Genomic DNA, 12265 nt, shown 5'->3' with positions numbered 1-12265 from the left:
ATGAAAAGATTCTTCTTCTTCTTCTTCTTCTTTTCATTCTTCTTCTTCTTTTCATTCTTCTTCTTTTCATTCTTCTTTTCATTCTTCTCATTCTTCTTTTCATTCTTCTCATTCTTCTTCTCATTCTTCTTCTCATTCTTCTTTTCATTCTTCTTCTTCTTTTCATTCTTCTTTTCATTCTTCTCATTCTTCTTTTCATTCTTCTTTTCATTCTTCTTCTCATTCTTCTTTTCATTCTTCTTCTTTTCATTCTTCTTTTCATTCATTCTTCTTCTTCTTTTCATTCTTCATCTTCTTCTTTTCATTCTTCTTTTCATTCTTCTTTTCATTCTTCTCATTCTTCTTTTCATTCTTCTTCTCATTCTTCTTTTCATTCTTCTTCTTCTTTTCATTCTTCTTTTCATTCTTCTCATTCTTCTTTTCATTCTTCTCATTCTTCTTCTTCTTCTTTTCATTCTTCTTTTCATTCTTCTTCTCATTCTTCTTTTCATGAAGAAGAAAAGAAGAATGAGAAGAATGAAAAAAGGAATGAAAAGAAGAAGAAGAAGAATGAAAAGAAGAATGAGAAGAAGAATGAAAAGAAGAATGAAAAGAATGAAAAGAAGAATGAAAAGAAGAAGAAGAAGAATGAAAAGAAGAAGAAGAATGAAAAGAAGAAGAAGAAGAATGAAAAGAGAAGGAAGAATGAAAAGAAGAAGAAGAAGAATGAAAAGAAGAAGAAGAAGAATGAAAAGAAGAATGAAAAGAAGAAGAAGAAGAAGAAGAAGTATGAAAAGAAGAATGAAAAGAAGAATGAGAAGAATGAAAATATTCTTCTTCTTCTTCTTCTTTTCATTCTTCTTTTCATTCTTCTTCTTCTTTTCATTCTTCTTTTCATTCTTCTCATTCTTCTTTTCATTCTTCTCATTCTTCTTTTCATTCTTCTCATTCTTCTTCTCATTCTTCTTTTCATTCTTCTTCTCATTCTTCTTTTCATTCTTCTTCTTCTTTTCATTCTTCTTTTCATTCTTCTCATTCTTCTTTTCATTCTTCTTTTCATTCTTCTTCTCATTCTTCTTTTCATTCTTCTTCTTCTTTTCATTCTTCTTTTCATTCTTCTTCTCATTCTTCTTTTCATGAAGAAGAAAAGAAGAATGAGAAGAATGAAAAGAAGAATGAAAAGAAGAAGAATGAAAAGAAGAATGAGAAGAAGAATGAAAAGAAGAATGAAAAGAAGAATGAGAAGAATGAAAAGAAGAATGAGAAGAATGAAAAGAAGAATGAAAAGAAGAAGAAGAAGAATGAAAAGAAGAAGAAGAATGAAAAGAAGAATGAAAAGAAGAAGAAGAATGAAAAGAAGAAGAAGAAGAATGAAAAGAAGAATGAAAAGAAGAAGAAGAATGAAAAGAAGAAGAAGAAGAATGAAAAGAAGAATGAGAAGAATGAAAAGAAGAAGAAGAAGAATGAAAAGAAGAATGAAAAGAAGAAGAATGAAAAGAAGAAGAAGAATGAAAAGAAGAATGAAAAGAAGAAGAAGAATGAAAAGAAGAAGAATGAAAAGAAGAATGAAAAGAAGAATGAGAAGAATGAAAAGATTCTTCTTCTTCTTCTTTTCATTCTTCTTCTTCTTTTCATTCTTCTTCTTTTCATTCTTCTTTTCATTCTTCTCATTCTTCTTTTCATTCTTCTCATTCTTCTTCTCATTCTTCTTTTCATTCTTCTTCTCATTCTTCTTTTCATTCTTCTTTTCATTCTTCTCATTCTTCTTTTCATTCTTCTTCTCATTCTTCTTTTCATGAAGAAGAAAAGAAGAATGAGAAGAAGAATGAAAAGAAGAAGAAGAATGAAAAGAAGAATGAGAAGAAGAATGAAAAGAAGAATGAGAAGAATGAAAAGAAGAATGAAAAGAAGAAGTATTCCAGTACAGCAAAAAGTGTATCTGCAGAGAGCTCCGCTATTTCTGACAGTTCTCTGACAGTTCCTTCACATGTACAGCGGTTGAAACATTGTATCTATTTATTTCCGAATAAAAACATCTGTATCCTAAATGGAAACAAATAGATACAATGTTTCAACCGCTGTACATGTGAAGGAACTGTCAGAGAACTGTCAGAAATAGCGGAGCTCTCTGCAGGGACACTTTTGCCGGCTGATCGGGAAAAATCCGATTCGCGCACCCGAATTATGCAAATATTCGGATTCGACGCGGATCGAATTTTTCCTGAAATTCGAAACGAATTCCACTTCGCCTGGTTCGATTCGCTCATCTCTATATAATACATAAGGGGGGGACATGATCTCCATGTATAATACATAAGGGGGGATATGATCTCCATGTATAATACATAAGCGGGGATATGATCTCCATGTATAATACATAAGGGGGGATATGATCTCCATGTATAATACATAAGGGGGGGGGGTGATCTCCATGTATAATACATAAGGGGGATATGATCTCCATGTATAATACATAAGGGGGGGGGTGATCTCCATGTATAATACATAAGGGGGGGATATGATCTCCATGTATAATACATAAGGGGGATATGATCTCCATGTATAATACATAAGGGGGATATGATCTCCATGTATAATACATAAGGGGGGATATGATCTCCATGTATAATACATAAGGGGGGGATATGATCTCCATGTATAATACATAAGGGGGATATGATCTCCATGTATAATACATAAGGGGGGATATGATCTCCATGTATAATACATAAGGGGGGGTATGATCTCCATGTATAATACATAAGGGGGGATATGATCTCCATGTATAATACATAAGGGGGGATATGATCACCATGTATAATACATAAGGGGGGATATGATCTCCATGTATAATACATAAGGGGGGGTATGATCTCCATGTATAATACATAAGGGGGGATATGATCTCCATGTATAATACATAAGGGGGGGATATGATCTCCATGTATAATACATAAGGGGGGATATGATCACCATGTATAATACATAAGGGGGGATATGATCTCCATGTATAATACATAAGGGGGGATATGATCTTCATGTATAATACATAAGGGGGATATGATCTCCATGTATAATACATAAGGGGGGATATGATCTCCATGTATAATACATAAGGGGGGATATGATCTCCATGTATAATACATAAGGGGGATATGATCTCCATGTATAATACATAAGGGGGGGGATATGATCTCCATGTATAATACATAAGGGGGGATATGATCTCCATGTATAATACATAAGGGGGGATATGATCACCATGTATAATACATAAGGGGGGATATGATCTCCATGTAGAATACATAAGGGGGATATGATCTCCATGTATAATACATAAGGGGGGATATGATCTCCATGTATAATACATAAGGGGGGATATGATCTCCATGTATAATACATAAGGGGGGATATGACCTCCATGTATAATACATAAGGGGGGGATATGATCTCCATGTATAATACATAAGGGGGGATATGATCTCCATGTATAATACATAAGGGGGGGATATGATCTCCATGTATAATACATAAGGGGGGGATATGATCTCCATGTATAATACATAAGGGGGATATGATCACCATGTATAATACATAAGGGGGGATATGATCTCCATGTATAATACATAAGGGGGGATATGATCTCCATGTATAATACATAAGGGGGGGATATGATCTCCATGTATAATACATAAGGGGGGATATGATCTCCATGTATAATACATCAGTGGTTCATATAGTGAACTCGGTGTAGTCACTCACCCTGAGGTCATCACAGAGGACAAGGGGGCGCTCTTTACATCTGGAGGAAAAGATTTAATCTCCAAACACGGAAAGGTTTCTTCACAGTGAGAGCTGTGAGAATGTGGAATATATTTTTTCTGTTCTATTCTGTTCTATTCTATTCTTTTCTATTCTGTTTTATTTTTTTTTGAAATGTGGATTTCAGTAAACAGCTATTTTGGATTCCTTTAAATTCATTGCTATTGTAATCCGGAAGCTCAGATCCATCCGAATCTCCCAATAATGAATATTTTGTCCGAATTTTCATGCAGAACGAAACAAACCGCACCTGTCTATCCAAAATGAAAAAAAAAAGTTTTTTTTTTCACCATCTGTGTCCCATTGGGGAGATTTTCCTTCACTTCCTTTCCCATAGACACAACAGGAAGTGAGAGGAAATCCCTCCAAATGAAGGGAATTCCTTGGGGACCCCCAGATCACCAGAAGACTCCCCATTGGAAGATTTCCCCTCTGTTACTGTTCTGGGGACAACCTAACATTTGGGATTTTCTTTCACTTTCAGCCTGGGTTCGCAAATATGCGTTGAGGCAAATCGCACGCAATTCGCACAGGAACCGCGTCGCATTCCTGTGCACTTCACATGCGATTTGTGTGCGCTGCGATGTGAGCCGTACATTTTTTTTCTCAGATCGCAACGCACCTAATCGCGCCAGAATTGGATCGCATCGGATTGTGTTTGCACCCACTGCGATCTGATTCTGCACATCGCACCACGTTTTGCGAACCGATTTCAGGGTGATGTTAACATACACACCCGCAGCGGTTCGCATGAACGGGGTGCGATTTTGAAATCGCACAGAAACCGCTGCAATTTCCGCACTGCATCGGTGTGAACCCGGGTTCGATGATCATGGAAAACAGGACCTATAGAGAGGGGGGATCTCCAAACCGGGGGGCAATAAAAACAGAGGGGTCTCATCCCTCTCCACTCCATCCAAAACTCAGAACTCAGACGTAGTGGATATGATTGGATCATTTCTGGAGAAGGCCGGCCATACATGGGTTGAAATTCCACCAATTTTTCGGCCCGAAAATCAGACCTAAGAATAATCGGCTGATTTTCGCTCTGTTAGTGGGTCAATGGCACCGGTCGATTTTTGTGGCTCCTCCCCTTTTCGGTGATCTGGCATGTTGGAAAAGTTGTGAAAATCGACCGACTTTTGACCCAATGATGGTCAAATCGTACAATCGTTTTTCCGAAAAGAATATGTGCCATGAGCTGTGACCTGGAAGGAACAGAAGTTTCGCCTGTTATATGGGGGGAACCTTATGACTCGGTCGACCGATTTTTCAAAATCATTCATGGCGCCATCGGATTACCGAGCGAACAACGCTTTCGATTTTCGGGATTTGACCCGTGTATGGCCTGCATTAGGATATCATTGTGTCCCTTCCATTGCTTCCAAAATATAAGGATACATTGTTTCTTTCTTGACCTGAGCTGGACTGAGAAGAGGAAGTGGCGTTGCGTTTCGCTCAATTGCTACCTGTATGTGAAATGCGTCGGGAAGTGCAGCTCCCATTGGACGGAGATGAATGAGATCATCTGATGCCATGAAAGTCATTGTAATGCTGGCACGATACCTGCCGGAGCATCACGTGGTCCCACCGCATATCTCTCGCAGGAATGCGCAGGAATGTGGGCGCCGCGCTGAAATCTAACGCCTTCTGTCTCCTCTGCAGATGCTGGACCAGAAATTACAACATGAACTATTGGCTCATCATCCGTCTACCCATCCTCGTCGCCATCGGGGTGAGTTATCCACTTGAAGACCGTTTTCTAGGGCGCTTTATTTCCAACTTTAAAGGCCGGTTCACAGCACAGAAACGCAGTCCAAATGCGTTCCGGATGCATTTCTGCATAGCGGTTTTGAAGTGTTTTTGGCGCGTTTGGGTGCGTTTTTGATGCGTTTTATTGCTTTCCAGGACAGTTCTGTGCAGCAAAAACGCATCCTGTTCTACTTTTTTCAGCATCCAGAACACACTAGAACTGCAAGCACTGATGTGAACTATGACACTGACCACCATATAATCTACTTTCTGTGCGTTTTGGATGCAGAAAAAAAAGCAACTGAAACGCATGGAGTGTGAACCGGCCCTAAATCTGTAGGGTTTTTTGCTAGAAAATTACTTATAACTTTCAAACATTTTATATATATATACGTATGTGTGTGTGTATATACCGTATGTATACTATATTATTATTATACAGTATTTATAAAGCGCCTATAGTTCACTCAGCGCTGTACATTACAGAGGGGGACAGAACATGTGACAGAACAATACCAATACAATGCAAAACATGAGGGGATTGAGGGCCCTGCTCCTTGGAGCTTACAATCTAGGAGGGAGGGGATGGTGGCACAGCAGGAGATAGCTGTGGGGGATGGAGTGGTAGGAAGAGTGGAGGAGGTCGGCAAGTTAGCAGGGGGTGGGGTAGTCTTCCCTGAAGAGATGGGTTTTCAGGGTGCGCCTAAAGGAGAGGAGAGTAGGTGATAATCTGATGGGTTGGGGCAGGGAGTTCCAGAGGATGGGTGACACCCTGGAGAAGTCCTGGAGGCGGGCATGGGAGGAGGAGACCAGGGAACTAGAGAGAAGGAGGTCTTGTGAGGAGCGGAGTGTGCATGTTGGGCGGTACTTGGATATTAGGTCAGTGATGTAGTTCGGGGCAGTATGGTGGACAGCTTTGTACGTCAGCGTTAGGATTTTGAATTTGATCCGTTGCGCAATCGGAAGCCAGTGGAGGGATTGGCAGAGGGGGGTGGAGGACACTGAGTGGAGGCCAGTGGGGGGATTGGCAGAGAGGGGTGGAGGACACTGAGTGGAGGCCAGTGGAGGGATTGGCAGAGAGGGGTGGAGGACACTGAGTGGAGGCCAGTGGAGGGATTGGCAGAGAGGGGTGGAGGATACTGAGTGGAGGCCAGTGGAGGGATTGGCAGAGGGGGGCGGTGGACACTGAGTGGAGGTCAGTGGAGGGATTGGCAGAGGGGGGTGGAGGACACTGAGTGCAGGCCAGTGGAGGGATTGGCAGAGGGGGGTGGCGGAGATGGAGCGGTTGGAAAGGTGAATGAGTCTGGCAGCCGTATTCAGGATGGACTGAAGCGGGGATAGCCAGCGGCGAGGCAGGCCAGTAAGGAGGGAGTTGCAGTAGTCGAGTCGTGATATGATGAGGGAGTGGATGAGCTGTTTAGTGGTTTCTGGGGTTAGGAACGTGCGGATTTTGGCGATGTTGCGGAGGTGGAGTCTGCATGTTGCGGAGGTGGAGTCTGCATGAGTTTGTTAAAGATTGGACTTGGGGCTGGAAGGATAGGTTGGAGTCCAGAATGACACCAAGTATTCTGGCCTGCAGGGCGGGTTTGATATTGGCGTTGTTGGATGTTATGGAGAAGTCAATGGGGGATGGTGTCCGGGCTGGGGGGAAGACTAGGAGCTCGGTTTTGGAGAGGTTCAGTTTAAGGAAGTGGAGCGACATCCAGTCTGATATGTCGCTCAGTAGGTGTGTGATTCGGGCTGAGACTGAAGGGGTGAGGTGGGGGGTTGAGAGATAGATTTGTGTGTCGTCGGCATAGAGGTGGTGGTTGAAGCCGTGAGAGTGTATGAGTTGGCCAAGGGAGGAGGTGTAGATGGAGAAGAGAAGGGGCCCGAGGACAGAGCATTGTGGGACCCCAACAGAGAGGGGGAGTGAGGGGGAGGTGGTAGCATTATAGGTAACACTGAAAGAGCATTGTGACAGGTAGGATGAGAGCCAGGAGAGAGCAGAATCTCTGAGGCCGAAGGAGTGTAGTATTTTGAGGAGGAGGGGGTGGTCGACTGTGTCGAAGGTAGCGGAGAGGTCAAGGAGTAGGAGCACTGAATAGTGGCCATTAGCTTTGGCGGTTAGCAGGTCGTTGGAGAGTTTGAGTAAAGCAGTTTCGGTGGAGTGTAAGGGACGGAAGCCGGACTGTAGGGGATCGAGGAGGTGGTTGTCGTTGAGGTGAGAGCATAGGCGGGTGTAGACGAGGCGCTCGAGGAGTTTAGATGTAAATGGGAGCAGGGAGATGGGTCTGAGGTTGTTCGGGTCATTGGGGACCAGGGAGGGCTTTTTAAGTATGGGGGTGATGTGTGCATGTTTCAGAGGGGAGGGGAAAGTGCCGGAGGAGAGGGAGAGATTGAAGATGTGGGTGAGGGAGCATAGGATGGAGGGGGAGGGAGGTCGTAGGAGTTGTGAGGGGATAGGGTCGAGGGGGCAGGTGGTGAGGCGGGCATCAGAGAGGATCTTGGAGACTTCCTCGATGGTAGTAAGGTCAAAGGTGCGGAGTGTTGGGGGAGCTTCAGTATGAGGAATGTAGGGTGGGGTGGAAGAGGAGGTCAGAGCAGTGGTAAGGACGTGGGAGAGGGGTGATGAGGGGGTAGCTGAGTGAGGGGGAACGGGGTTGGAGGGAGTTTGAGCAGCGACGAAGTCCCTGCGGGTTATGTCAAGGGGGAGGGGGGATGAGGGGGTAGCTGTGCAAGAGGGGATGGGTTGAGAGGGCGTGTGAATTGCGGCGATGTCCTAGCGAATTGTGTCAATCTTGTTTTTGAAGTAATTGGCAATCTCAAGGGTGGTGAGTGAGGTGCTGGGTGGAGGTGGGGGTGGCGAGAGTAGAGAGTTGAAGGTGGAGAAGAGTCGGCGAGGATTGGAGGAGAGGGCCTTGATGAGGGTCAGGAAGTTGGCTTGTTTGGCAGCATGGAGGGAGGAGGTGTAGGTGTGGAAGGCAGATTTGTAGCAGGTGAAGGCTTGTTGGGATTTGGTTTTGCGCCATAGTCGCTCCAGGGCACGACTGTGTCATTTGAGGGATTTGGTGTGGAGCGGTCGGGGTCTGATGTTGCGTGTGGTTAAAGGCGCTAGTGAGTCAAGGGCTGTTGACAGCGCGTTGTTGTAGGCAGTGATAGCCAAGTCGGGGCAGGACAGGGGGAGGATGCTGTCATGGAGTTGATCAGCTGCAGAGTGGAGGGGGGCAGGGTTAAGGTTGCGGAGGTTACGGCTGGTAGTAGTGTGACATTTGGAGGGGTAGGCGTTGGAGGACGAGGAGATAGAGAAGGTAATAAGGTTGTGGTCAGAGAGAGGAAAGGGGGTGTTAGTGAGGTTGTGGGGAGCGCAGCGGTTGGAGAAGACAAGATCAAGGATATTACCGTTGGAGTGGGTGGTGGATTGTATGCACTGTGCAAGTGCAAAGGAGGAGGCTGTGTCCGGGTTGTCGAGGTTGACAGGGATGTTGAAATCCCCAAGGATGATGGTGGGTAGCTCAGAGGAGAGGAAGAAGGGTAGCCAGGAGGAGAAGTCATCCAGGAAGTGGGGTATGGATCCAGGAGGCCGGTATATCACAGCAATCTTCCGGGGGGTTGGGGAGAATAGTCTGACGCAGTGGGCCTCGAAGGAGGAGAAGGATAGGGAGGGGGGGTTTGGGAGGACTCGGATGGTGCTCTGCGGTGACAGGAGCAGACCAACCCCACCACCTTTACGACCGTTAGGTCTGGTTGAGTGGGTCCAGGTGAGACCTCCGTAGGAGAGTGCAGCAGGGGAGGTAGAGTCAGTGGGCTGAATCCAGGTTTCCGTGATCACTAGGAGGTTGAGGGAGCGGGAAACAAAGAGGTCGTGGATGGCGGTAAGCTTGTTGCACACTGATCGGGCGTTCAGGTGTGCACATGAAAACGGGGGGGAGATTTTAGGGAGCAGGGGGACAGATACTAAGTTGCGGGAGTTGCGGTGGGATGTGGAGGCGGGAGGGTGTGGTGCGGGTGAGGGAGGTGGTGGAGGGCCAGGATTCGGAGAGATGTCCCCCGCGGTTAGGAGGAGAAGGGTGAGAAAGGTGGCATGGGAGCGGGATGTGCAGGAGCGTGAGAAACCGCTAGTGGAGGTGTTCGGGTCAGTGGGAGAGTGGAGTAATAGGAGGAGGTGGTGGGTGCCGTAGAGGGGCGAAGGAAGCAGTGAGGACACAATATACAATTGTTTGGGAGGAGCAGAGGGATATAGTGAATGGATTTTCGGAACGGAGGAGAGGAAAATGAGAAGGAGGAGTGGAAGAGGCATTTTGGGGAGGTGAAGAGAGCAATAGTAGGGAGATGATAGCAATGAGGGGGAGATGTACAAGTTTTGGGGTGGAGCAGAGGAGTAAAGAAATGAGATTTGAGAACAGAGGATAGTAATATGAAGAGGATATTTTCACTATATATATAGATATAGTGAAAATAGTGAAAGTCTATGACCATCAAACTGCGCTGAATGTGTAGATAAGTGATGTTTATCACTGCTGTATCACATCTATATACAGGTGAAACTCTAAAAATTAGAATATCGTGCAAAAGTTAATTTATTTCAGTGCAGCAACTTAAAAGGTGAAACTAATATATGAGACTCATTCCATGCAAAGCAAGATAGTTCCAGCCGTGATTTGTCATCATTGTGATGATTATGGCTTACAGCTCATGAAAACCCCAAATCCACAATCTCAGAAAATGAGAATATTCCATGCAATCAATAAAACACGGATTGTACATAGAACAATATCGGACCTCTGAAAAGTAGAAGCTGCATATGTACTCAGTACTTGGTTTGGGCCCCTTTTGCAGCAATTACTGCCTCAATGCGGCGTGGCATGGAAGCTATCAGCCTGTGGCACTGCTGAGGTGTTATGGAAGACCAGGATGCTTCAATAGCGGCCGTCAGCTCTTCTGCATTGTCCGGTCTCATGTCTCTCACCTGTCTCTTGGCAATGCCCCATAGATTCTCTATGGGGTTCAGGTCAGGCGAGTTTGCTGGCCAATCAAGCACAGTAATCCCACGGTCATTGAACCAGGTTTTGGTGCTTTTGGCAGTGTGGGCGGTGCCAAGTCCTGCTGGAAAATGAAGTCAGCATCCCCATAAAGCTGGTCTGTGGAAGGAAGCATGAAGTGCTCCAAAATCTCCTGGTAGACGGCTGCGGTAACCCTGGACTTAATGAAGCACAGTGGACCAACACCAGCAGATGACATGGCTCCCCAAATCAACACAGACTGTGGAAACTTCACACTGGACTTCAAGCATCTTGCAGTGTGTGCCTCTCCATTCTTCCTCCATACTCGGGGTCCTTGTGCCTCTCCATTCTTCCTCCATACTCGGGGTCCTTGGGCCTCTCCATTCTTCTTCCATACTCGGGGTCCTTGGGCCTCTCTATTCTTCCTCCATATTCGGGGTCCTTGTGCCTCTCCATTTTTCCTCCATACTCGGGGTCCTTGGGCCTCTCCATTCTTCCTCCATACTCGGGGTTGTTAAGCCTCTCCATTCTTCCTCCATACTCGGGGTCCTTGGGCCTCTCCATTCTTCCTCCATACTCGGGGTCCTTGGGCCTCTCCATTCTTCCTCCATACTCGGGGTCCTTGGTTTCCAAATGAGATGCAAAAGTTGCTCTCATCAGAAAAGAGGACTTTGGACCACTGAGCAGCAGACCAGGTCTGTTTTTCTTTAGCCCAGGTAAGACGCTTCTGATGTTGTTTGTTGTTCAGGAGCAGCTTGACAAGAGGAATACAACATTTGAAGCCCATGTCCAGGTGTCAGGAACCATCGCGACGCATGGGTCTACACATGCGTAGGTGTCTGCCGAGACGTATAGGTGGCAGGGCACTAGGACCCAGGCACACACGTCGTCTGGACAGTACTAGGTAGGCACTAGGACCCAGGCTACGCCTGTCAGGTGCAGGGCGGCCTATTTAAGCTAGCCCTGCACAGACACTTGTTGCCGAATGGTCTTTGTATCCTGTTACCTGTGTGTGAGCACTTCTGATCTGGATTGTTTTGACCTTGTTGCCTTCTCCCGTCCTGACCCCGTGGCTTGCCTGACTTTGCTCCCGGATGTTCCCGTTTAGATCTGACCTCCTGGTATTGACCCTGCGTGTGACCCGACTATCCTTTGCCTACCATTTTGTACCTTACCGATCCTCTAGTTACCGTCCCGGCCTGCATGACTCTGATTTAGCTCATCCATCCACCCCGCAGGGATCACTAGGCTCCCTTACATCAGACTCCTAGCTCTCTGGAGCCCCTGTCAGACTCCTCTACCCCTGTTGGAGATACCTGGTAGTTGCGATCTGGTACCGGAGCGCTCCAAGTCCATCCCCACCATCAGGGGCCCTGGTGAACAAGTGCTCCGGTGCTTAGACTCCGCACGCTGGGGAGGCTCTACCGGGGGACTGATAGAGGTGCTCTCAGGCGGTCCCTTACACCAGGATCCGTCTGTGTGTGGTGGCTCTTGATGCACTGACTCCAGCCTCAGTCCACTCCTTGTGAAAGTCCCCAACACTTTTGAATGGCCTCTTCCTGACAATCCTCTTCAGACTGCGGTCATCCCTGCTGCTTGTGCACCTTTTTCTTCCACACTTTTCCCTCCCACATAACTTTCTATTAATGTGCTTTGATACAGCACTTTGGGAACATCCATCTTCTTCTGCAATTACCTTTTGAGGCTTTCCCTCCTTATGGAGGGTGTCA

At 45.8% G+C, this 12265-nt stretch overlaps 1 protein-coding gene across 1 annotated transcript in view; it reads left to right on the top strand.

Moving 5' to 3' along the window:
- The window catches only part of GLP1R (glucagon like peptide 1 receptor), a 469752-nt gene that overhangs the window by 397774 nt on the left and 59713 nt on the right, over positions 1-12265 (top strand). The window contains exon 9 of the mRNA XM_089692563.1: positions 5467-5536. Coding sequence (XP_089548689.1) covers positions 5467-5536 — 70 coding nt within the window. The remainder of the gene's footprint in view (positions 1-5466; positions 5537-12265) is intronic.

Source organism: Staurois parvus, unplaced genomic scaffold (assembly GCF_062004578.1).
Source record: "Staurois parvus isolate SC_StPar_1 unplaced genomic scaffold, SC_StPar_1.0 ptg000595l, whole genome shotgun sequence".
Lineage (NCBI taxonomy): Eukaryota > Metazoa > Chordata > Amphibia > Anura > Ranidae > Staurois > Staurois parvus.
This window is presented reverse-complemented; position numbering and strand designations above follow the sequence as displayed.